Source organism: Phyllostomus hastatus, unplaced genomic scaffold, assembly GCF_019186645.2.
Source record: "Phyllostomus hastatus isolate PE091 unplaced genomic scaffold, TTU_PhHast_1.1 phas_scaffold_182, whole genome shotgun sequence".
NCBI classification, from domain to species: domain Eukaryota; kingdom Metazoa; phylum Chordata; class Mammalia; order Chiroptera; family Phyllostomidae; genus Phyllostomus; species Phyllostomus hastatus.
This window is the reverse complement of record NW_025334013.1, coordinates 20,604,513-20,632,021: the sequence shown is the minus strand read 5'-3', so window position 1 is coordinate 20,632,021 and position 27,509 is coordinate 20,604,513. Positions and strand designations below refer to the sequence as shown.

Here is a 27,509-nt window from a genome sequence, read left to right as displayed (position 1 = left end):
AGTGGTTCGATTCCTGATCAGGGCACAAGCCTGCGTTGCAGTCCCTGGTTGGTTGAGAGCTTGAAGGAGGCAACTGATCAGAGTTTCTCTCTCACATCGATGTTTCCTCCCGCCCCTCCCCTCTCTCTAAAAATCAATAAATAAAATCTTTAAAAAACATTTTTAAATTTGTTTTATGAAATAAATTTTATTAGAGAAGTGACTTCTAAAAAATCACTTGGGCCCCGATCAGCATGGCTCAGTTGGTCTTAGGAACTGAACAATTTAGAAAAGAGGTTTAAACATTTAGCAGTAATTTAATCACCCACAGATACAGGTTTGGAAAATCGGAAAATTGTGGATTTTGACCCTCAGAATGAATTGATGTTTCTCCCACACATGGATGTTTCTCTCCCTCTCTTTCTCCCTCCCCTCCCCTCTCTCTAAAGATAAATCTTTTAAAAACATCACTTGGTTCAACTACCCATAACACCTAAAAGTAAGGGCATGTTGGGATAGGCTTGATTTATATAAGGGTATTGGAACCTGAGGGGACAGATTCTCTTTTTGGGTACCTGGAAAACTTCTTGATGTGACTTCAGAGCCTTGGCCGTACTGAAAGCCAACAGTCGAGTCCATTTCAGCATCAATCTGTGCTTGTTCTTCAGACTGCGAAACATGGCTGGAAGAATCAGACGTTCGTGCATCTCGCTTGCTGGACTTACAATGAGCAATTTCAGAAGGCTGTGACAACCTCAAATGTTTGGACTTTTTAATGGAATCTCTCCTTTGTTCATGCTTGGCCAAAGGTTGCTGAGTATTCCTCTGGGAAACTGGAGGGTAATTATACTTAGTCCAAGATTTTCCACTTATTACACCTGTTCCTTGATCTGGGCTTAGGCGAGAATGTGGAGAACCGCCTTCTTCTTGCCAGCCACTGCTATAAAAAGAGGAACGTTCTATACCATTAGAATTGGCATCTTTATCAGAGAGGCTGAAATAGCGATCTTTTTCTTTCTCACTAATGTCTAATGAGGATTTAATAAAGGTCTTACATACACTAATGACATCGGTCATCTGGAGGAAGCTAGCAGCTGACATCACTTCTATGACATTCTGGCCAGTAAGAGAGAGTTTGCCGGAGTAGACGAAGTCCAGGATAACTGTGAAGGTGTCAGGGGAGAAAGCCTGAAATGTAGCTGTTGTCGGCTGACTTGTCTCCTTTGAGTTCTGGGAAAGAAGCATTTTAAAGTAGCCACTACTAGCAAATAATACATTCCGATGTGCTTTGAAGACCTTCCCTTCAACGAGGATACTGCAATCACAAAACACATCCTGCCGGCGCTGCTCGTTTAGCTGTTGCAAGAGTTGAGACTGATGAGAAGAGATCTCCATTCTAAAGAGGAGAAGACACGTGTGATTACCAAACACAAAATGACACTGTTTTCTAAGATGAATAAAGTAAATTTACAATCAGAAACCTCTATCTTATTTTTTCCATGAAAACCACTTTCTTAGAGAATACAGTCTCTAAGACATGAAGAATAATAGGTTTTAGGATAGCATGTAATACCATACTATTAGTTTTTTAAATTTCAGACAATTATCTGTATAGTCACCAAACTTCATTTAGCATCTTCTATAAATCAGGCCGTCTGCGATATGATGAACTGAACAGGCTTGATTTTTGCCTTCATCTAGTTTTCAATCTAGCGCAGGTCTCAGGCATTGAACGAATATTCCCATGAAATTACAAATGACAGATTATTTGCTAAAACAGAAAGAGGTGCTATGGGAAGGATACAAGTGTAAACTATCTTAGATTGAGATGGTGAGGGTTAGGGAATACTTCTCTGAGAAGTAGCATTTAAGCTGAGACCTCAAAGATGACCAGGAATTAGCCAGGTGAAGAATGAAAGGAGATTTCTGATTCAGGCAAAAACAGTGGTCTGGAAAGTGCTGAAACTTTCCTGCCACAGACCTCTAAAGGTGTGGCTAACATTAACCAAAAATTTTTAAATGTGTGTGGCTGGGCTTGCAAGAAAGAATATGAAATCTCTAGATGCCAGAAGTGGAGAGGGATGCAGAGCGGGAACAGCAACGTGGGCTTGGGTTTTTACCAGCAGCAGAGGTTGGAATCCTCTAAGGACCACACTCTTAATGAAGAAAGTTTGTCTTTGCAGGGCCTTGGGTGGGGAAAAATAACCATCCCTAGGTACGATATCAAACCCAAGGTTGTGTCGTTTTAGGTTCTGGAGTCCAAACTTATTTTACCTGCTTAGTGTGGGAAACCTCAAGCTAAAAAATTAACAAGAAAATTAGTCCTGGTGCCCATGGAGCATCTTGCAGAGGCAAATGCAAAACTGCTCAGGAAGGCCCTGGCTGGTGTGGCTCGGTTGGATGTTATCCCACAAACCAAAAGGTCGTGGGTTTGATTCTTCGTCAGGGCACATGGCTAGGTTGCGGGTTTGGTCCCCAGTCCGGGCATGTACAAGAGGCAACCCAGCACCCAAGCCAGGGGAAAATAAGCTCTGCTTAAACTGGACTCAGAATCACTCCCCTCTTTATACAAAGTCTCCAGTATCATACCACCACGATGTCTAATCTCTCCTGTCGTACAAACGCACAAACAAGCAAACGAAACCTGCCCTTGATTTCACATCTACCTCTAGCTACTACTCTATTTCTCTGCTCCCTTTATACAAAATTCACCAAAAGAGTTTTTCTGTTTTGTATTTTTCATTTGCTGTCTTCACTTTCCTCCCGTTCTTTCTTGAACCTATTCTAATCAGGTTTTCATCCCCATTCATCACAAGAATTTTTTAAAAGATTAGCAACTTGCATGTTGTTAGATCCAATGGTTAGTTCTTTGCCTGCATCTTACTGGCCCAGTGCATCACTTTCTTCATCCTAAAACACTCTGCTTGACTGCCAGACCTCCTCTCCTTCATGGTTCTTCTTCTGTTGGTCACTCTTTCTCAGTCTCCTTTGCCGGTTTTCCGTTTTCTGAACCTGAAGTGCTGTGGGATTCAGGACACGCTACCCCAAAACATGGCACCTAGGCACACCAAAAATCTTGAACTGAAACAGGAGGTCACTCTGACACTCACCTCCTTTCTTCCCTACAACAGATCATAAAATCCTCATGTGAGAGGTACCCTCCCTATTCCCAAAGGAAAGGTGCCTCCTTATCTCAAAGACAAAGAGGCACTGACAAGAAACTGACCCGACAGGCTTTGCTGCATTTCCCCAGTTTACTAAACTCACCTCACACTCCTTACCCTACCATATCCCTCCAGGACTGTCCAGTCCTCATTAACCTGGCATAAAAATACTCAGGTCCAACTATTTCTCCATTTCCTTTGGAAGGTTTCTGTGTCGTGTAAAACTTACTTTAAGTAAACTTGTTTGAATGAATCGTGTTAACCACCTTTGTCAGTTTAATTTTAGACCCAGCTAGGAAGAAGATCAAGGAAAATGTTTCCTCCCTCACAGCTGGAATGCCCCAGGCTGTGGGGCTCAGACCTCTTCTCTACCCATTCCCGTTCCCTAGGAGAGCCTGCCCGTCTCAACCTGAAAGACCGTCTTTGAGTTTATGCCTCAGAGGTTTAAACATCTAGCCCCCCATCTCTTCCCTGAACCTAAGTCTCATATCTCTATCCACCTGCATCTCCTCTTAGACACTTAATAGGCATCCTAAACTCAACACATCCAAAAACATATCCTTCATTCACCCTCATCTTAAACCTGCTTTCCCTACAGTCTTACTCCACCTCGGGAATGGTAACTGCATTCCCGTTGTTTGGACCAAAAACATTAAGAGTCACCTCTGACTCCATGTTGTTGGCTTTACCTAAAAAAACCAAACCCAAAATCTTTCCCACTTTTGTCCACTACTGACATCACCACCTTTGTCCAAGTCACCATCACCTGTTCACTAGGCTTGCAACTTCAATCTAGTCTGAATGCGGCAGTCGGAGCGACCCCTCTAAAACATTACATGAAATCATGTAACTCCTCTGTGCAAAACCCTCTGGGGGTTCCTCATCCAGCTCCAACCCAAAAGGCTCAACATGGTCTGCACCTTCCCACTCCTGGTACCTCTCTGCCCCCATCGCCTTTGCTCTACCCTCACGCACTGCGTTCCTGCTGCAACAATCTCTGCTCACTCCTGAACATTCGAGGCATATTCCTGCCAAGCAGCCTTTGTAGTAGCGATTCCCCCTGCTCAGCAATTCTTCCTCCAGATACACACGTAGTTCGCATTCTCATATCTTTAAAGTGTCTGATAATTTGTCACCTTATCGGAGATGCTTTCCTGTACCACCCTATAGGAGCACCCCTCCCACTCTCCATTCCCTTATTTATTTATTGTTTGTTTTCTCCTACTAGGTCCCAAAGAGCAGAAACTCTGCCTGTTTTGTTTACTTATGCACTCCCAGCTCCTCGAACGGCACTCGAGTACACAGTAGATGCTCAATCAATGTTGTTAAATAAATAAATCAAAACATTAAAACATACAAAGGAGTCATTCTTTTTTTTTTTTAAAGATGAGGCTTTCTTGAGTTCTTCCCACAAACAGAACTTCTCTTTTTTTTAAGATTTTATTTATTTTTAGAGAGGGAAGAGAGGGAGATAGAGAGAGAGAGAGAGAAACATCAATGTGCGGTTGCTGGGGGTCATGGCCCGCAACTCAGGCATGTACCCTGACTGGGAATCGAACCTGCAACACTTTGGTTTGCAGCCCGCGCTCAATTCACTGAGCTACGCCAGCCAGGGCAGAAGTCATTCTTTATAAAAAAAGAATGAGTCCTGGCCGGGTAGCTCATTTGGTTAGAGCATCGTCCCAATGTGCCAAGGGTACAGGGTTCCATCCCTGGTCAGGGTACACAGAAGAATCAACCACTGAATCCATAAATAAGTGGAACGACAAATCCATCTGTTTCCCGTCTCTCTCCCCCCACCCCCTTCCTCTCTCTCTAAAATCGATAAATAAATTTAAAAATAAATTACTATTACTTTAAAAGAATAAAAATAAAAAATGAGCAGGCATACAAACAGCAGAATTAGAACCCCAAGAGTTTCAGAAAATACAATAAAAACCCAACAGACTCAATAATATGTTTAAATTGGTCAAAGAGATAGAAGTTGATATAGACCAGCTTATAGTTATAAGCATGAACACTAGAGCCAGGTAGCTGGACTTGGAAGTCCAGCAGACAGCTATTCTTCCTTGGAAAACGAGCTTTTGGAATGCTCCCGGGCTCTCTTAGAGCTTGACGCTGACCACGGGACACTAAGTGGTTGTGCCCGAGTGGCCTATCATGAGTGTTACTAGTGCCCCAAATTACACATTTGGGCACATGCAGCAGCACTCCACTGTCAAGAGCAAGTGTTATATACAAGCTCAGACTGAACAGATCCTGAATCCACGTATAAGTTCATGAGCAAATGGCGCAGTCCCCACTGTACCTGCCCCTACTCCCCTGCTGCTTTTCCTCACCTCGCACATACGGCCCATGGTGAGTCACCTACAACGAGCTGGCTGAGGAAGGAAAAGCTGAAGCCGCATTTAGAGGTGGCTCTGCACAATATGGAAGCACCAGCGGGAAGAGGATGGCTGAAACACCACAACTCCAATCAGGAGTGTCCCTGAAAGGCAATGGGAAGGGAAATATCCCCATTGGGCATCTGGCTGTCCACTTGGCATGGACACAGAGATACAAGTATGGATTTTTACCCAATTCGTGGACAGTGGCTAACAAGTTGGTCAAATGCTCAAGAATTTAGAAAGAAACAGAACTACTGGTAACTGAAAGGCATATGAAGAAAAAGTAGATGGATACACCTTTTGGAATGGGCACAAGGTATGAGGTTTTAGAGTGTATTGTGAATGTTTAATAAAAGGGTACCAGCTGCTGAAAACACTCTCAGAAATCAAGTGGACAAGATGACCTGTTCTGTGGATGCTGGCTGGCCTTTTCCCCTCACCACCATGAGCTCGCCATGTACTCCATCACCCAGAAGCAGCTTGCCTGATAAAATGGTGGAATAAACAACGGACTATTCAATTATGGCCCCATCCGACAGATGATATCCTGAGAGACCGGGGTGCTATCCAAATGGATGTGGTACATACTTTTAACCACCGCCATAATACAATGCTACTTTTGCCATAGACAGGACACTCACTTATAGAAAATAAAAACTGGAAGTCCCTCCTTTCACTTTTACTATTTTTTTAACTATTCTTTTTCTAATAACCTACTAACAGAATTTTAAGACCTCTGCTTTCTGTCCCTGCAGAGGTCGTAACTCCCAAGACAGGAATGCCTGCACCCAGGAAACATTGCATGGCTCCATTAAAGTCAGACTGTGATAGACCTAAAAGAAGAGTTAACAGCGCCCATTTCGGGGAGAGCACGAGGGTGCCTTTGTATGAAGAGAAGTTGCATACTGTAAGGCAGACTCGTAAATTTGTTTAGAATTTTGAATATAAGAGGAGTGGTGTGTACAGATGCCAAGTAGCCAAAACGGTGGACTCTGCTGCTTATTTGCCTGCTGCTCCCAGCTCAACACCCCCGACGACCTACTCTGCTTGCTATGATGGAATGGGAATTCTGAAAGTAATATTTCACAGGCTTCCTTCCTTGCAGCTAGCTTCCTGTTAGATTCTATCAAAAGAAGGAACTGACAGATCAAGAAGAGGAAAAGAAGTTTCCTGCTCTGGGCAGTGGAAATGCAGCAATTACAGGCGGCTGGTGTGGTGGCCCCGGGGCTGGGGGCATTCTGGACTGCAGTAGCCTTTCCATCCTTTGGAATTCCCATCTCTGATACAAGTGGCACTTCCTTGGCAGGTCCAGAACTGACTGTGATGGCAACTCCAACTACACAGCAGCTGGGACAGACTTGTGGGCTCCAGCCCAGGGGCACAGAAGCTTCTGACCTATCAGAATACTTCTTCTAGCTCCCCTGGCCCCTCTTTTCCCTTTCGCTGTTCCAGTCCTTCTTAAACATTTGGAACCAACATCATGTAGTAAATTTCCTCTCTTTGGAATTTAGCCAGAGTGGTTTCTGTTTTCCTGAGTAGACCGTGACTGATACCATTTCTAGTACCAAAAAAAGATAAATCAGGTAAAAGGATCTATCACCCTAAGACTCAACCCTCTTGATAAATGACATATTCTTTCCTCTCAGCATGTCTTTTACCTTTGACTTCTTGCAGACAACCTTAGTCACTTAGAAACTGCACTGATTTTGCTGCTGTCATAGTTGGTTTTTTGTCTTTATCATTAACTTTTCAAGCAAAAATTTAAACACTTGCCAAAAGAGTAGATAATACAAGGAATGCTCATGTATTTACTACTGACCTTGAACATTCAACAATTGTGCCATTTTTGTGTCTTTGATCTGCCTCCGTGTTTTCCCCCAGAATATTTAAAAATAAAATCACGGGCATCAAGTCATTTTACCCATAATATTTCAGATGTACTTTTTACACGAGCCTCCTTCCATTGTTGCTGTTATAGTTGGACCTGCACTGTCTTCCGCCTGCACAGCATCCCTTTCTCTTCCTCAGGACAGGATTACTTTCTTGCTTTCAGGAACTGCCTTCCACAGTTTGACGATGCTGTTCATTCTTTGGCCTCCTCAACCCCATGGGCACGAGACCCAGACTGATCAGCCTGAGTCTTTCAGTGGGGTACATGATGGAAGCTAAGCATGATGGTCTCACCACATGAGGGCATGGGCCGTAAGGATCTTGTAAGACTAGAACTACAAAAAGCTCTCTTCCGCAAGTGAGAAAGCCCACGTAGGAATAATGCTAACACAAAAGAAAGCCAGACAAAAACTGTTTTAAAGAGAGTTCTAATGAGATTATTTTAATTCCCAGATCCAGCTGTGCCTATAGCCAATGCTCCCTCCTCATTTTTAGTTATATGAACCAATACATTTCCTTTTCTACTTAAATTTAAGTGACCAGGAATCATTTACTCCTAATATGTGATATTTTCCAAGGCTGCAACTATAGTCCATTCAAGAATACTCTACTTAGTAGGGAGAACTCATTTTTATAAATAGCAATATTAATGGAATCAGTACAATTAAGGCCACCATATCGTTAAAACACAGTTACTAATGTCGCTACATTGAAGTTGTTTTCCTTCATAATACCTGAAGTGTTGGCATGCCTCCAGGCCAAGCTTCTTTCAACTTTGTTCATTCACATACAGTTGTGAGTCATTTCTTCTCAGGCTACAGGAACTTTTATGGTACCTTTCATTATGTTGGAAGTCTGCGATCAATCTCTACTTACCAGCTGATCAGTTATCTGAAGCTGTTTCCCTGGCTCAAACCACTATAAAATACCCAATTTAACATGCAAAATAGTATTTCTGTTTAGTCCTCATACAGTAACTTTAATCTTAACCCTTGTACACCTGTGATAAGGCGCTATATCTGTAATGAAATTTCTTCCATATTTAATGTAATCCAGTTTCTAGCTAATACTGGGCTTCAAAATGCCAAACCTCCTAGAAATTATTATATGAATAAAAATGTATCCGCTGGCCAGAGACTGGAGTCTTCGCACTCTTATTACATCCCAAAGACCCGGATTTTGCTGCATCCTTATTTGACCATGTCTCTGAACACAAACTAGGGATACTATGTTAACAGAGACAAAATGTATTCAGGGTTATGTCATACAATACACCTGCCAAAACAACACACCTGGGGATACTGCTGGAGAACTATCAAATCTATGCCCAATTCCTTACTAATACCTTGTTAGTTAAAACCTAATAATTCCTTTTTTGAAATATGCTAGTGGGTCATGACATTACAATTTTTTGTTATTATAAATAATGCTGCAATGAATACTTTTGCACATAAATCCTTGAGCACTTGTAAAATAATCTGATTACTAGAAATCCAATTGCTAAGTAGGTACAGACAGATTATCTTCCCAAAACATTACATCAATTTATATCTTGGCTCTGGCTGGTGTAGCTCAGTAGCCTGAGCTCCAGCCTATGAACCTAGAGGTTGCTGGTTCGATTCCCTGTTAAGGCACATGCCTAGGTTTCGGGCCAGGTCCCCAGTTGCCTGGGGACACCTGGGGACACCTCAAGAGGCAACCACATTTGATGTTTCTCTCCTTCTCTTTCTCTCCTTCTTCCCCTCTCTACAAATAAATAAATAAAATCCTTAAAAAAAAATAATATTGAGCCCTGGACAGGTGGCTCAGTTTGTTCATTCCTAAATTAGGGCACATGCCTAGGCTGCAAGTTCAGTCCCTGGAAGGGGTACGTTTGGGAGGCAGCTAATTGAGGCTTCTCTCTCACATTGATGTCTCTCTCTCTCTCTGTCAAATCAATAAATATATCCTTGGATGAAGATTAAAAATATTTTTAAAAATTTTAAAATTATTTTTAAGATTAATTAATTGTTCATTTATTTATTTATAGAGAAGGGAAGGGAGGGAGAAAGACAGGGAAACATTGATGTGTGAGAGAAACATTGATCAGTTGCCTCTCACATGCCCCCAGCCGGGGACCTGGCCTGCAACCCAGGCATGTGCCCTGACTGGGAATCAAACAAGTAACCTTTGGATTTTCCAGACGACGCTCAACCAATTAAGCCACACTGGTCAGGGATGGGTGTGTGTGTGTGTGTGTGTGTGTGTGTGTTTTCTTTTGTAAGTATACCATGAAAACACTAATTGTAAGAGAGCTGGAATGGTTATGTTAAATATCAGACAAAGTAATACCAGAGCTGGAAAGGCACTTTATAATGATAACAGAATTAATTCATCAAGAAAATATAACAACCAAAAGTATCTATGCACCTAATAACAGAGCTTCAAAAGACATGACGCAAAAAGTGGCATCTACCATGCACGGAGCTCGCAGGACGGGAAGTTGCTCTGGGTGAGTCAGTGAGAGTAGTGAGTGAATGTGATGACTTAGAACATTAGTGTACACTGTAAACACTGTACATTTAGGCTACTCTAAATTTTGTAAAAAAAAAACATACAAGATTAAATCAAGCACAAGAGAAAATGATACAATCAAGAGACATAGTAGCCCTGGCCAGTATGGCTCAGTTGGTTGGAGTTGTCCACAAACCAGAGGTTAGTGGTTCAATTCCTGGTCAGGACACATACCCAGATAGCAGGTTCAATCCCTGGTTGGGAGTGTATGAGAGGCAACTGATAGGTGTTTCTCTCTCACATCAATGTTTCACTGCCTCTTTCTCTCCCTCCCTTCTCCTCTCTCTAAATCAGTAAGCATGTCCTCAGGTAAAGATTAAAATAAAAAGAGAGAGACACATACAGCAAATCCAAGATCTATATGGCTGCTGCCTGCATAGCACAACACACTCTTTGACTTTTTTTTTAATAACTAGAAACAGTATACTCTGAAATAATGATAGGCCCTGGACACATAGTTCAGTTGGTTAGAGCATCATCCCAGTATGTCAAGGTTGCAGGTTCTATCCCCAGTCAGCGCAGATACAAGACTCAACCAATTAATGCATAAATAAGTTGAACAACAAATTGATCTCTCTCTCTCTCATTCTCTCTCTCCCCCCCTTCCTTTTTTCCTAAAATCAATAAACAGATCCTTGGGTGACAATTTCTTTAAAAAAATTTTTAAAAAGTAAGAATATGTATACATATTTAACAAAGAAAAAAATAAGTAGAAACTCTGGAAGGATGAACAAAAAAGTGGTTGTCAATTGAGGTCAGATGGCTGCTGGGAGACAGGAGACAAGGATGGGAGACAAATTATTTTTTTTTAATTGTTTTAAATTGATTAGAGAGAGAGAAACATCGATTTGTTGCTCCATTTCTTGATGTATTCATTGGTTGCTTCTTGTATGTTCTCTGATCGGACATGGAACCCACAACCTTGGTGTGCTGGAAGGATGCTTTAATGAACTAAGCTACCCAGCCAGGGCAACAAATTTTACATTGCATACTTTAAAATATTTTTTGAGTTTTGAGTCATAATACATTAAAAAATAAAAATTTTTAATGTTTGTCTAATAAGTGGGCAAAATATTAACAATCAGCCTCACATTTAGCCAGATGTAGGCTGTAAACGAAGATTAAGATGTGATAACATTCTGCCCTGGCTGGTGGCTCAGTGGATTGAAAACCAGCCTGTGAATCAAAGGGTCCCCAGTTCGATTCCCAGTCAGGGCACATGCCTGGGTTGCGGGCCAGGTCCCTAGCACACAGCAGCAGGGGAGGGGGTGGCGAGAGGCAACCACACACTGATGTTTCTCTCCCTCTTTCTCCCTCCTTTCCCCTCTAAAAATGGATGAATAAACTCTTAAAAAAAAGATATGATGCTATTCTGAGTAATGATATTCTGTGTCTTTAGTTAAATTAAGATTTACCTGCTGCATGAACAAGTGACATATTAATATTCCACTATGGAAAGTCAAGAGGTTGGACTTCTTGGGAAAGAGAACACCAAGCAAGCTACTTCAAAGTGACAAAACAGCTACTCTATCCAAGTGTCGGTCTAGTTAATGGTCTGAACCTGGTGATTATGGCAGGAATGGAAAGAAAAGATGCAAAAGATTTGTATGGGAAATAAATCCATAAGTCATAATGGCTGATTGGCTGTGGAAAGCTAAAGGGACACTGATTTTCTTTAAAGATTTTATTTATTTTAGAGAAAGGGGAAAGTAGGGAGAAAGAGGGCGAGAAATACCAGTGTAAGAGAGAAACATTGATCATTTGTCTTTTGCATGTACCCCAAACAGGGACCAGGCCCACAGCCCACGCATTTGCCCTGACCAGGAATCAAATCAGCGACCTTTCACTTTGTGGGACGACATCCAATCAACTGAGCCACGCTGGTCAGGGCGAGACACAGTGATTTTTAAAACCTAGGTGCTTAGTAGTATCCCTATCAGAAATTAGAAAGACAGGAGAAAAAACTGGTTTAGAGGCATGACTTTGGTTCGAAATAGACTGTGTTTGAGGAGAGTGGGAAATCGGGTAAAGCTGGCCAGAGGACCGCTGAAAATGCTGGTCTGAAGTCCAGAGAGGAAGTCGGACTTGAAGACAGAGATGTGGGAGATATCTGGGAGAAGAGATGAAGGGGCTCAGAGGAAACAGGGGCTGTGGTGGGTAGTCTTATTACCCCTAGGAAAGGGGTAATTCTACAGAAAAGGGTATTAACCCAGACAGCGACCCCCAAGGGGCAGGCTGTAACTACTGAGCTACACTCCTTTACCACTGAGGGCGGGGAGCAGGCAGCGGAAGGTCCAAGTGCTGACAGTTGTTCTACCACTGCATCAGCTGTATGTCCACGGACAAGTAACTTTACCTTTCTAGGTTTATTCCCTTCTCTGCAAATTGAGGGGACTGACCTAGATACTCTCCAGCCCCATGTAATATTAAAAACGTAATTGAATAAGTTTCTTAATTCAAAATATTGAATTAAAAACTTAGCAATAAGCAAACAGGGAGACCTGGCCAGAAGATGCAAATGTTGAATGTTTTATGCATTGCATTTTCAAGCAATAAATCCATTCTCTGATTCATAAAATCTATAATTGCAAAGTCATACTTTTTATCTATTTAAGTTAGGCATAATATCAAGAATTAAAATTTTTCCTACCTGGAAATTTACAAATGCTGCCCACGAAATCCTGCTAAGTCACTTGAATAAAGTAAAAAAGGGAAGATTCCAAGTCAAACAGAGTCTCTGTATGAAGGATTGCCCTGCAGAGAGAAAATAATCATTTATAATGTATTTTTGTAATGAGATTTAAACATCTGCTAAGATACATAATAAGTTTTTATTTAAATAAATTATGTGGGAGCACCTATCAGATATCATTTTTAACATGTAAAAATAGATAATCTGGCACAGATTATTGGTGAGAAATTTATGTATTACCTGAACCTTAATATATAAATCTGTAAGATTTCTAATATTATGATATATTATGGCAAATTGAAAGCAAACATACTTTTTAACTTTAACAATAAAATAAACTTAAGAAAACATCTAGTCAAAGGCAGGCCAGCAGATGAGATACGAAGACAGCAACTTGTGTCCTATTACCCTTTTCCTGCATGTGACACAGATATGATTTGCAAGAAGACCAAACAGAATAGCATTCAAGACTCAACTTGAAAACTTCAACTTAAAAACTGTATGGTTAAGAGAGAAGTGGGGGAAAATGCTGCGACTAAGGTTCAGAAAGTCCCACTGCAGTCACCCAGATCTTTTACATCTCTTACCTGACTTGCCAGAATGTACAAGACTACACCGCAGCTTCTAACAGCAGCTGTGACAACTCTAGCTACAAGAAAGTTGCAGTTTTGCCCTGGCTGGTGTGGTTCAGTGGACTGAGAGCCAGCCTGCAAACGGAAAGGCTTCAGGTTCAATTCCTAGTCTGGGTTGTGGCCCAGGTCGCCAGGTGGGGGCATTTGAGAGGCAACTGATCAAAGTTTCTTTTTCTCCCTCCCTTCCTCTCCCTCTGAAAATAAGTAAATAATCTCTCTCTCTCTATACACACACACAAACACACACATAAAAGCTTCAGTTTCTACTATATTCCAGACAGTTTTAATTACCACTCTAACAACAAAATCTGTCCCACTAGTTTCTTCATTGACTATGAATTTTATTAATGTAGAGTGGTAAGGCTTTATGTCCATAGGCAGTGGGAAAATGAATTTGATGCTTTTAAAACCAACCAATTGCGTAGCTCAGTGGATTGAGCGCGGGCTGCGAACCAAAGTGTTGCAGGTTCGATTCCCAGTCAGGGTACATGCCTGGGTTGCAGGCCACGGCCCCCAGCAACCACACATTGATGTTTCTCTCTCTCTCTCTTTCTCCCTCTCTAAAAATAAATAAATAAAAAATCTTAAAAAAAAACAACAACAATTAAGCTGCCTACTGCCATACCACCCTGAACACACCCAATCTCATATAATCTCGGAAGCTAAGCAGGGTCAAGCCTGGTTAGTACTTGGATGGGAGACCAATCAATTAAGCTAAGAATTCCCATCAAAATAATTTTGACTAAATCAATGAAATTATTTTTTTAAATAATATGTGTGTTTTTAGTATAAAAGTATTATACAGTTACAGAAAATTTAGAATATACAAGCAAGTATAAAGAAGAAAACATACGCATCAAGTACCCACTCATGAGGAGGTCTGAATTCTGGAAATTTAAACCATCCCAAACACTGCTGACCTAGAGGTTTACAAAAACATTTTTTTGTTACATCAAACTAAAAAGTTTTTGCACAGCAAAGGAAACCATCAACAAAATGAAAAGGCAACCTACTGAATGGGAGAATATACTGGCCAGACTTCTGGCCAAGATGGGGGGGTAGGTAGATACACTGTGCCTCCTTGCACAACCAAATCAAGGACGACAAAAATTTAGAAACAGAAAAAGCAACCAGAACTGACAGAAAATTGAACTGTACGGAAGTCCGACAACCAAGGAGTTAGACACATTCAACCAGTCTGGTAGGAGGGGCGGAGTTGGGCGCCAGGCGGAATCGGGCCCTGGGCAGAGAGGGGTCACAGGAAAAAAAAAAAAAAAAAGCGGTGGCTTGCGGACCCCGGCACACAAGGCAGTGGCTGACAGACCAGACACACAGGCGGTGGCTGGCAGACCCAGTGAGGTGCGCAGGGCAACTGGCTGACCAAGTGGTCCCACATTCTCGCACAGACAAACCAGGCGAAGCAGCAGAGTGAGACAGACCGCGAAACCCTGGGCCCCAGCGAGGGGAAATAAAGTCCCAAAACACCAACTGAAAATACCTGTGGGGGTTGAGGCAGCGAGAGAGACTCCCAGTCACACACAGGAGTTCGTTGGAGAGATCCACAGTGTCCTAGAATGTGCACAAGCCCACCCACACAGGAATCAGCACCAGGAGGGCCCAGTTTGCTTGGGGGAAACGGTGGAAGGGACTGAAATTCAACTGAGAGCAGAGCAAGTGCCACTGTTCCCTCTCGGACCCTGCCCCCACATATAGCATCACAACCCAGCGCCTGGGTTGCCCCGCACTGGTGAACACCTAAGGCTCCGCCCCACATATGTAACAGGTGTGACAAGACCAAAAAAAAAAGGCCCAAATGGAAGAATAGATCAAAGACCCAGAGCAAATACTTTCAAGCGATGAAGAGATAAACAACCTATGAGATGCGCAGTTCAAAACACTGGTGGTCAGGACGCTCACAGAATTGGCTAACTTTGGTCGCAAATTAGATGAGAAAAATGAAGGCTACACTAAGTGAAATGAAGGAAAACACACAGGGAACCAATAGTGATGGGAAGGAAACAGGGACTCAAATCAATGGAGTGGACCAGAAGGAAGAAAGAAAAAACCAAACAGAAAAGAATGAAGAAACAAGAATTTTAAAAAATGAGGAGAGGCTTAGGAACATCCAGGACATCTTTAAAAGTTCCAACATCCAAATTATAGAGGTACCAGAAGGGGAAGAGGAAGAGCAACAAGTGGAAAAGTTATTTGAACAAATAAAGGAGAACTTCCCCAAGCTGGCAAAGGAAATAGACTTCCAGGAAGTCCAGGAAGTTCAGAGAGTCCCAAAGAAGTTGGACCCAAGGAGGAACACACCAAGGCACATCATAATTACATTACCCAAGATTAAAATGAAGGAGAGAATTCTAGAAGCAGCAAGAGATAAGGGGACAGTCACCTACAAAGGAGTTCCCATCGGACTGTCAGCTGATTTCTCAAAAGAGACCTTACAGGCAAGAAGGAGCTGGAAAGAAGTATTCCCAGTCATGAAAGGCAAGAACCCACATCCAAGATTGCTCTATCCAGCAAAGCTTTCATTTAGAATGGAAGAGCAGATAAAGTGCTTCTCAGATAAGGTCAAGTTAAAGGAGTTCATCATCACCAAGCCCTTATTATATGAAATGTTAAAGGGACTTATCTAAGAAAAAGAAGATAAAAAAACATGTATAGTAAAATGACAGCAAACTCACAATTATTAACAACCACACCTAAAGCAAAACCAAAAACAAACTAAGCAAACAACTAGAACAGGAACAGAACCACAGAAATGGAGATCACATGGAGGGTTAGCAACAGGGGAGTGAGAGGAGGAGAGGGGGGAAAAGGTACAGAGAATAAGTAGCATAGATGGTAGGTAGAAAATAGACAGGGGGAGGGCAAGAATAGTATGGGAAATGTAGAAGCTAAAGAACTTATGACACATGGACATGAACTAAAGTGGGCGAATGTGGGTGGGAGAGGGTGTGCAGGGTGGAGGGGAATGAAGGGGGTATATAACAACTGCAATAGCATAATCAATAAAATAAAGTTAAATTAAAAAAAGAACGTACTAGCCAATTATATATCTGATAAAGGGTTAATGTCCAAAATTTATAAAGAACTTACGAAACTCAACACACACACACACACACACATACACACAAACCAATCCAATTAAAAAATGGGCAAAGGACCTGAACAGACACTTCTCCAAAGAGGACACACAGATGGCCAATAAACATATGAAAAGATTATCAAGGTTACTAATCATCAGAGAAATGCAAATTAAAACCACAATGAGATATCACCTCACACCTTTCAGAATGGCTGTCATCAATAAGTCAATAAACAAGTGCTGGCAAGGATGTGGAGAACAAGGAACACTCCTGCATGATTGGTAAGAATACAGATTGGTGCAGCCACTGTGGCAAGCAGTATGGAGATACCTCAAAAAATTAAAAACACAACTGCCTTATGACCCAGTGATTCCACTCTGGGAATTTATCCAAATAAACCCGAGACACTAATTTGAAAGAATATATGCACCCCTATGTTCACTGCAGCATTATTTACAATAGCCAAGACTGGAAGCAGCCCAAGTGCCCATCAGTAGATGAGTGGATAAAAAGCTGTAGAACATTTATATAATGGGCTACTATGCGGCTGTGAAAAAAGAAGGAAATCCTACCTTTTGCAACCGCATGGAAGGACTTGAAGAGTATTATGCTAAGTGAAATAAGCCAGTCAAAGAAATATCATGTGATATCACTTATATGTGGAATTTAATGAACAAAATAAACTAACAAAATAGAAACAGACCCATAGATTGAGAGTAGAGATGACAGCTGTCAGAGGTGAGTAGGGTTGGAGGGCTGGGTAAAAGTTGAGGAGATGGAGCAAAAAAAAAAAACCCTCACTGACACAGACAGCAGTCTGGTGATTACCAGAGGGAAAGGGGGTGGGGGAAGGCAGGATTGCCAGCGAGGGTAAGGAGGGGGGAAATGGTGATAAAAGGAGACTTGACCTGGGGTAGTGAACACACGATACAATATATAGATGATGTATTATAGAACTGTACACCCGAAACCTATATAGTTTTTAATCAATTGTCACCCCAATGAATTTACAATAAAATCTTTTTTTAATTTTTGAGCACCAACCAATAGAGAAAATAGCAAAGATGATTTGAGTATTGCATAAAGTGTAATGCGATTAGCTCTTGACTGGCAACGGTTTTTTTCTTCAAGTCCCTCAGTCTCTATGGTTGGGAAGAAGGGGAGAAATCAAAAGAAATCTAAACAAGTGGACAAGAGCAAGCTGAGAGCAAAGGTGATGGACGCTGGAAACAGCAAGCCGCTAACAGTGGGTTATCAACACTTTTTAAAGGTCCATTTAAAGTAGAGTAAAGAACCCTGGCCAGTGTTGCTCGGCTGGTTGCAGTGCCATCCTGTAACCCAAAGACTGAGGGTTTGAACCCCAGTCCAGGCATGAATGAGAGGCAACCATTCGATGCTGCTCTCTCCCATTGATGTTTCTCTCCCTCTCTCTCTAAAAAAGCAATAAAAAAATGCCCTTGGGTGAGGATAAAAACAAAAATTACAGTCAAGAGTAAAATTTGCTATGAAAAAGATTTTAAGAAACACCCGTCATTGGCCCTGACCGGGCAGCTCATTTGGTTAGAGCATCATCCCCATACACTGAGACTTCGGATTTGATCCCCAGTTGATATGCCAAGTTTGTGGATTCAGTTGCCCATCAGGGCACATACGAGAATCAACCAATGAATGCATAAGTAAGTGGCACAACAAATCAATGTTTCTTTCTCCCCCACCTTCCTTTCTTTCTCTAAAATCAATCAATAATTTTTTTTTAAAAACACCCATGAATCAATAAAATTTTTTTAAAAAACACCCATCAGCCCTGGCTGGTGTAGCTCAGTAGACTGAGCGTGGGCCTGCAAACCAAAGGGTGGCCGGTTCAATTCCTAGTCAGAGCATATATGCCTGGGTTGTGGGCCAGGTCCCTAGTAGGGGGTGCTCGAGAGGCAACCATGCGTTGATGTTTCTCTCCCTCTTTCTCCTTCCCTTCCTCTCGCTCTAAAAAATAAATAAATAAAATATTTAAAAAAAACCACTCATCATTAAAACAATGGGATCAAATTGAGGGATGAACTAGGATTTTGTAGATGGGGGAACAAAATTAGTAATTTTTAAGAACAACTCCTTGCTACACCAAAAACTCATCTATCTCCTAGCTGCAGTGAGCTAGGAAGGCACTCAGCAAAAGGTATTTACTCTGATAGCTTCAGCGTCACTATTTCAACAATGCTACTTAAGAGTGTACTAACTAGTACTGTCCAGTATACTGGGTCTTTACAGTGACAAGCAGAAGTTAATTCTGTGGCTTTTTAAGAAAATTGATTTCTGAACCTAGTCTGTGCCCTAGACAGTTTTTACGCTGTAATGAAATGTCATTTTTAAGGGACAACCACCAACTTCTACCCTAGCAGATGTAAGTTAAAGTAGGCTTCTGTGTTAGCCATCCTTTCCGACTTTCTAATTGGAAAACTAAAAGGACATTTCCCAGACTCCTTTCCAGTTAAGTTTCCCCATGTGAGATGGGCTCCGGCTCCCAAAGGCTGTGCTAAGATCTGGAAAGCAGAAATGAGGCAGGAACTGTCTTCCTGCCGTTCTGGCTGTTGATGCCGGCAGCACGCTTGTGGGAACATCGGGCCTCTCTGCAGCAGCCCGCCAGTGTCCCAGGGCTTCATGGCTGTCAAGAGACAAGTTTGGTGGAGATAGCCTTCGCTACTTGGTGGATGCTGAGGGACGGTTTCAGGGTAGCAATTTCTTGAACCTTGAACTGAGCGAGCAATGCCATCTGGAACTCGACAGCGCCAGTGGCTCCCTCCCCCCCGGGAGGGCTTGTTTGGCCGTCTGGTTCTGGGAATAATTTCTGAAGGCCCAGCCTGGAGCCCACTCCTTTCAGCCCTTCCAATGATTTTGTAAGTACTCAGTTCCCGTTAGTAAACAAGTTAAAACACTGGAGCGGGTTCTCTTTTCTGAAACTGGGCTGAGATGACATGTTAGTACATCATTTGCCTCAAGACTTAAAAGCCGAAGGATGAGTGGTCTGAACTCTGACTCTGCCACGCACTAACTGGACAACATTGGACATTAACCCCCCTGTGCCTCAGTTTCTTCATCTGTAAAATGGGAATAGTAATAATATCTACACCCAGAGTTATGGGATAGAATAAATGAAAAGATAATCTAAGTCAAGTGCTTACAATAGTATCTGCCTTACGACAAGCCCTTGATGATGTTAGCTAACAGTAATAATAATCTGCACTATTATTATTTATGCAGATGACTTTAAAATACTGCTTTAACCCAATGTAAACCTTATAAAATTACATTACTTCGCATTTTTCTTGTGGCCCACAGAATGTAACTTACACAAAGGTGGACACAGAAAGGTGACTGCTTCCATTATGTCCCCACACCCAGAGAATGTGATCCTCTCAAAGCTACCGTGGACCCAGCGGTACCCAAGGCCTACTCCAGTTACTGCACACCTCACCCTAAGGGAGAGTTCTTCGTTAGAAACTTCCTGTGCCGTTTTCCATTTCAAACGTTACCTTATTAATAATGCTTTATGAACTAGGGTATTTGTTATTCAGAATTTTTTCAGCTTAATTGAGATATAATTGACAAATAAAGTAGTAAAGTACTGAGTGTGTATCATGGTGATCTGATATACAGTATGAATACATTGTGAAAGGATTCTTCCCACTAGTTAATTAATGTCCATCATCTTACGTATTTGTTTGTTTGTTTATGTTTTGGGGAGAAAATATTAAGTTCTATTCCCTTAGCAAATTTCAATCACACAAGAGAGTGTTCCCAACTAGTCATCACGTTATACAGATCTTCAAACCTTATTCATCTTATAGCTGAAAGTTTGTGTGCACCCTTCTACCAACCTCTCCATATTTCCCTCCCCAACCCCTGCCCCTTGCAACCACTTTTCTACTCTCAGTTTCTGTGAGTTTGACTTTTAGAGTCTATGTATAAGTGCTAACATGCAGTATTTGCCCTTCTCTGACTGGATTTATCTCATTTAGCACAATGCCCTAAAAGGTCCATCCACGTTGTCTCAAATCACAGGACTTCCTTCTTTCTCATGGCTGGTTATTTGTATGTGTGTGTGTGTGTGTGTGTGTGTGTGTATCTCACATTTGTAAATCACATCTTAATCTGTTAAAAGACAGTTTGTTTTTGTTATTCATAATTTTAAATCGTTATTACGGCCCTGACTGGTGTGGCTTAGTGGATTGGGTGCTGGCCTGAGAACTGAAGGGTCCCAGGTTCAATTCCCAGTCAGGGCACATGCCTGGGTTGCAGTCCAGGTCCCCAGTTGGGAATGTGCGAGAGGCAACAATCTATGTTTCTCTCTCTCCCTTCCTCTCTTTCTAAAAATAAATAAATAAAATCTAAAGAAAAAATTAAAATATTATTGCAGAGATTTCATGAGAATGGGATCTGTATTCTGTAAGATTTGCCAACTGAAAGTATAAAATTTTAGTGTGTAGGTTTAAAATACTGCTCTAATGTACATATTAAGATCTTAGATAAGCCCTGGCCGGTGTGACTCAATGGCTGAGTGCCGACCTGTGAATCAAAGGGTCACCGGTTCAATTCCCAGTCTAGGGCACATGCCTGGGTTGCAGGCCAGGTCCCTGGTAAGGAGCGCATGAGAGGCAACCACACATTGATGTTTCTCTCCCTCTCTTTCTCTTTCCCTTCCTCTCTGTAAAAAATAAATAAATAAAATCTTAAAAAAAAAAAAAAGATCTTAGATAAAATGGCCTGGTTCAGTGTGCTGAAGTGTCTTCTGATGATGAAAAATACATTGCAGATTTTGGAATAAAGCTTCCTCCAAATGTTCTGAAATTGTAAGAACCTAATGGTGCAACTTATCCATCAGTGCCAGCCAGTTAAGGTGAGGAAACTGAAGCCAATGCACAGGTGTCTGTTAAACTCTCAAGGTTTCAGATGCTGCTGAGAACCAAGGACTCAAAGCAATGGAGACTTTTTTAAAAAAATTCAAAGCTTTGTCTCTTAGGCTGTTATCTATTTTTATTTTATTTATTGATGAGAGAGAGAATTTCTTGTTCCACTTATTTATGCATTCATTGATTGATTCTTGTATGTGCTCTGACTGGGGATAGAACCCGCAACCTGGGCATTTAGGAAGGAGGCTCTAACCCAGTGGTCCCCAACCTTTTTGGCACCAGGGATGGGTTTCATGGAAGACAATTTTTCCATGGACCTGGGTAGGGGATGGTTTCAGGGTGATTTAAGTGCATTACATTCAAGCTCACCTCCTGCTGTGCAGCCCAGTTCCTGCCCACACAGGTTGGGGACCTCTGCTCTAACCAACTTAGCTACCAGGTGCAGGTGCAGATTTTTCTGAAGGGTTAGAAAAACAACTGAAAGAAAGTAACTTCATCGTCTGATTCAATAATTACTTTTATACTGTTCTGAACTCCACATAGCTATACGTGTTTTATTTTCCTATTTAAAGCAAAAAAAATTATTTTCTTTTTATAAGAAGGGCAGATATTCAGCCCTGGCTGGCGTAGCTCAGTGGATTGAGCGCAGGCTGCAAACCAAAGTGTTGCAGGTTCGATTCCCAGTCAGGGCACATGCCTGGGTTGCAGGCCATGACCCCCAGCAACCGCACATTGATGTTTCTCTCTCTCTCTCTCCCTCCCTTCCCTCTCTAAAAATAAATAAATAAAATCTTTTAAAAAAACTTATAATAAAAAATAAATAAAAAGAAGGGCAGATATTCAAACTGGAAGGTACATGTATTCATTCAATACTTTTTTTTTTTTTTTTTTTTGCGCACCTACCCTGTTCCAGGCTATACCTGGCCCTGGGAATACAAAGAGATGATGATATGTCAAAGGTCAGTCCTCTGGCAACTCTCAACTTTCATCAGGGAAAAACAGAGTCAGAGAAAGAGACAGAGAGGAAGATAGAGAGAGGCTTTTAAAGTTACAATACAATGAAGAAAACACTCGAAGTAGAAAGGAAGTATAAAACCAAGGCAGCAAATGATTGTGCCTGGGAGTGTCCAGGAAAGTTTCCAAAAGGTTGGACCCCCCCTGGCTCAGTTGTGTTTCAGCTCCAGGTCCAGAAAAGTAGCAAAACCAGATCAGAGCAGTGCAGCAATGCCATGCTTAACCTCAGGACTAGATGCAATGACTAATGACCCTGTACCCTACGCCTAGCACTGACCAATCTGTGGAAACCACAACCCTGAGGGGACACACCTGGAAAACTGATCGATATTCCATTGAGATCCTCCCTCGCCTACCCCTCTCCCTCTTCTCCCTTTCCTCTTTCCTGTTGAAGTGAGCTTCAACAGCTCACTTCTATCTCTGTAACTTTGTAAATAAACGTCTGCTTGTATCTGAGTCTTTCCTCTGAATTCTTTCTTAGCCAGAAATCAAGTGCTGGTAATATTCTGGTGCTATCTCACTACCAACTGTAAGGAAAATTATATGGTGGTGAGAAAAAGCAAGGCAGAGAAGGGATCACAGTTAAAATTATTTTCTTTTCAGGGTGATCACCCTTTAGAAGGAGGGGTCTGAAAAAAGGCATTTCAAAGAGGCATAACCTAGATGCACAAAAACAATGGACAAAGCTTACCTAAGGCAAAAAAAAAAAAAAAAGCCCCCTCCTTTTAAAAAGATTTTATTTATTTATTTTTAGACAGAGGGGGAGGAAGGGAGAAAGAGAGGGACAGAAGTATCAATGTGCGGTTGTCTCCCACACACCCCCCACAGGAACCCGACCAGAAACCCAGGCACAAGCCCCAACTGGGAATCGAACCAGCAACCCTCTGGTTCTCAGGGCAGCACTCATTCTGTTGAGCCACACTAGGCGGGGTATCCCTCTTTTTTTTTTTTAAATAAGCCTTTTAACTAAAGAAGTTATATGCCTCGGGCATGAGTACCTGCCTTAACCTACCCATCTAGGAATTTATGATCATATAACCAACCCTGTGAGATCACCTTCCACCAAACCCCTTCTGCATTCAATTTGAATGTTTACTGGGCACTGTGCTAAACACTTTACACTCATCTGCTGCTGTGATCCACATAGTACAGATTTAAAAAACCAAGGCACAGAGAAATCAGAAGAAAGTGCCCAAGACTGCACAAGGAGCAAGTGAACAGAGACTGGAACTCAGGCCTCAAGCTGACACTCTTAAATCTTGTGTTCCTCTGACCACAGTGTGTGCAAAATGCCTAGCACAATGCATGGCATGAAGCTCAGGCTCAATAAAAAGTAGCAACTTACTGTTATGATGATCCAATTTACACACCCAGAGGAAAAACTGAGACAGCATGGAAGAAAAGTGGTGGGAGAGGCAGAGCCAGGGAGACCAGTTTAAAGGCTAACTGCAAAGGTCAAAGCAAGGACTGGGGAGGAACTGAGCTAGGGCAGCGGAGACAAAAGGAGCAAAACATGCAGTTTCCCAAGAAAACAGGAATTGTCCTATAAACTGGGGTCAGTTATAACTTGATAACATTTACTTCTATAGGGCATTAACACAATTTGCATTCATAATAGTACTCTTACGTCATCAAAAAAGCTTTCTTTTCAAAATGTGACTAAATCATGGAAATCAATATGTTTTAAACTTTCTTACTTCAGTCAATTGACAATAAAAGTTGAAATAGCAAGTTATACTAACTCATGTGGGACATACAAAATTCAATGGGAAACATTTTAAATATCTATGAGAGTTACATACCTATAATGGTCCTAAGTATATTAAAGAATTCAAGATTCCCACTAAGTTTAAAGGTCTTTAAAAAGATGGATCAAAAAAGTAACTGCATATTTTGGGAACCATTAAGTTCAAAGGTCTTTGGGATAGAAGGGAAATATATGTATTTCTATGAATAAACTGAAAATTTAGGTAATGGGTATAATTTGAATTAAGGTTGTAGGCTAGAAGACTCTCTCCTTTGAGATACATAGTCATTAATCTAGAATTTAGTGTGTGCCATCAAGAGTCACCAAAACAATTCTCATTAGCCTCCTTAGCAAAAATCCCTGGGTCATAAAGAAGTTCAGCCAACTGACATGGTAATTATATTCTTTGGCGGATAAACATCTTTCAACTCTGCAAAGATTTAGAAGTATAAAAACACTTAAAATCAAAACCATAGTTGGGAAAGTCTCACTGAGAAAATGGCATTTTAAGTAAAGTCCAAGAACAGTGAGAGTCACATAGGTATCTGGGGGAAAAGTCTTCCACGCAGATGGAACAGCACCTGCAGAAGCTCTGAGGTGCAGCAGGCAAGAAGGGCTGGGGAGAACAATGAGAATGGAGTCATAAAAAGGAATGCCAGCCCTGCCTGGTGTAGCTCAGGGGATGGGGTGGAGTTCTGCAAACCAAAAGGTTCCCAGGTTCCTTTGCCAGTCAGGGCATATACCTGGGTTTTGAGCCAGGCTCCCAATGGATGTTTCTCTCCCTCTTCCCCTCCCTCTAAAAATAAATATTTTTTTAAAAGAAAAGAAAAAGAAGGGCAGATTGTGAAGCAGGTAGAACATCTTGAGGCCAGTTCCTGGAGGCCCTGATAGCCTACGTGGGGAGCTTTGACTTTTAAACTGAGTAAAATGAAGAACCACTGACCAATTTTGAGCAAAAAAGTGACAAAAACTTCCCTCACAGGGAGTCAAACTTACATCGAATCTTTTATTATACACATATAAGTGTGTCACTGAAAGGGTTAAGCCTATTAGTGAAAAATTCTGTATGTAGAAAATACAATTTAAATTATATAAAATGAATTGTGTTACCTTATAAAGTTTTTTTTTTCCTCTGGGCCCAAATCATTATCAACAGAAAGGCTGGTGATTTCAAGTTCTGGAGATAAGACCTGACAGGGTGCCGTTTGCTGGCACCTGAAATTTACATGCCCCAGCAGGAGCCCAGGGACTCAGGATGCCTCCTACTGACAGAGCCTAACCCATCTGTGCCCATTGGGCCAAGGGTGGCAAGTTGGATTTCCACTTCCCCTTTACCCCTTGTGAGGCCAGGTAAATTTCCAGGAATAAAGATATTGGGGGGGGGGGGAGATATTCGAGATCCCTGGTTATCAGCGAAGGGCTCTTGTTCCTGGGGTCCCACAAAACCACCCATAACTGAGGCTCGGAGATTATACCAGAGAGAAAATTTGGCACTTGATTCTTCAGCTGAGAATTTCGATTGAACTTTTTTTCTGATAAGGATCAGTCAAGGTTTTTAGACCTGGAGAGCAATGTGCCTGATTTGCTTTCTGGAAGACTCTGGAGGTGAATTTAGGAGGAAATGGAGAGCAAGAACAGGAGGCAAGGGCGCTGGGAGGCTGCCATCGTGTACCTCCTGGCTTAAAGGTTTAACTCATTTCTTCATCTGGAAAGTGGAATAACCATCCGCCTGGCTGCATGGTTGTTTTATGTGAAAGTGAAATGATTCAGTAAGTGAAAAGACTTAATTTGCTAAATAAAGTTCAGCAACTATAAACGTTTATTAAAAATAGCACAATCCAGCCCTTGCAAACACAACCTAACATATAACATTGCAACTATTACAATGCTGCATGTCAATTATTATCTCATTTTTAAAAACACTTTTTGAAAGATGTGGAGTCTGACTACTGGCACAATCAACGATATATCAGCGCATTTTAAGGGGAAGGAGCTAAACCGCTCACTTACAAAAGTGGCTGTCTACATCAGTAGGACGTGCACACGTGTGGTAATTACAAAATAACCATAGATCAGTATCTATTAGGTGTCTGTTCTAAGCCTGGATCTATTGCATGATATAAAAGCCAAAGGATGTAGGAGTTACGGAAAAACTGGGACTACTGCCCAGCATGCCACCTTCCCGCGCTGGCAAGTGCCCGGAGCCGCGGGGAAGCAGCAGCCCCGGCCCCGCGCCGTCCCATTTGCTCGGCAGTCAGTCACTCGCGCAGCAGCGCAAGCCCGGCCGGCTGCCGACCCTCCGGGAGTCCGCGGCGCCCGACGGCTCCAGACACGCCCGGCACCGTCCCCGCGCCGCCTTTCTGCTGCCGCCAGGAGGCTCCGCGCGCCTTCCCGCCTTTCCCCGCGCCGCCGCCGGGCCGGGAAGCGAAGCTGGCGCGGCGCTCCACGGGGGCGACTAGGCGGGCAGGCGGGCGCAGGCGGCGACGGCGCGGCCATTGTCCCGCAACCCCTCCCGGGCGCGCCTGCTGGGCTGGCCGGGTGGGGCGGCGCGGTCAGGCGGGCGCGAAGTCTCGGAATCCGTGCGCCCCGGCGCCGCCTGCCTCTTCCCGCAGGCCACCGCCCCGAGGCCGCGTCCCTGGCCGCCGGCTGTCCGTGCCGCCTTTGTGACCATCTCCAGCCCCGCGGAGCCAGCAGGCTGCCGCCGCTGAGCCCGGGGCTGCAAATGGCGTCCGCTCGCCTCAGCGCCTCCCGCCGCTCGCCCGGCCGGGGACGCGTGGGGCACCGCGCCCCGGGCCGCATCCCACCGCCGCCCGGGTAGTCAGAGCCCACGGCGCCGCCGCCCGCGCCTCCGCCCGTGGCCAGGCTCGCGAGCCGGTCCAGCCGGTCCCGGCAGCCCCGACGCCCCGCCCGCCCTCGCCGCCCGCAGCCTCTTACCGCGGGCCGCCGCGCACCGGCGGGTCGCGCGCGCAAGCTTGCGGGGAGATTCCTGGTCCTCCGCGGGGGAAATACCCCTGTTCCAAGCCGGTCCTTTGCGCCCTAAAACAAGTAGCCCAACGTGAGAGAAACAAAAGGTATTTGCTGACGTGGGCGTTGGACAGAAACGCCCGAGGGCTGAGGACACAATTAAAGGGGCAACGCACAGATTTCAGGCACCAACCAGCAGCTTCGCCCACTCCCCCAGCCCTTGCCTACACCCTGCTGCACCCTTCAGAGACACGGGGGCGCCCGGATTCTGTAGCAGTTGGCTACGGAATCATTTTTTAGTCAGCTGAAATTTAAAATTGTACTTTACGTTGGGAAAAGCGCCTCCGGAGGGCAGAAGGGCTGGATTTCTAGGAAATGGGGAATTTGGTTTAGGAAAGAGGGAGGGACTTAGGCGTGTCTCACAGTTACTGTATAAGTACATGTGACAGTATTGTACTTAAGTTTAGCAACGTCAAATGTAAGAGATTTCC

The 27,509-nt window shown here is 42.9% G+C and overlaps 1 protein-coding gene across 2 annotated transcripts in view; it reads right to left on the bottom strand.

The window, feature by feature from the left end:
• The window catches only part of ZBTB8A (zinc finger and BTB domain containing 8A), a 39,612-nt gene extending 12,487 nt beyond the window's left edge, over nucleotides 1-27,125 (bottom strand). Inside the window, exons 1-3 of one of the 2 annotated variants that reach the window (XM_045860045.1) lie at nucleotides 26,989-27,125; nucleotides 12,624-12,727; nucleotides 555-1,375 (exon numbers count right to left, since the gene is read on the bottom strand). In XM_045860045.1, the coding sequence (XP_045716001.1) occupies nucleotides 555-1,374 (820 nt within the window). In that variant the 5' untranslated portion in view covers nucleotide 1,375; nucleotides 12,624-12,727; nucleotides 26,989-27,125. The remainder of the gene's footprint in view (nucleotides 1-554; nucleotides 1,376-12,623; nucleotides 12,728-26,988) is intronic. The other variant, XM_045860046.1, reaches the window with a different exon arrangement.
• Between the last annotated feature and the right edge of the window lie 384 nt (nucleotides 27,126-27,509).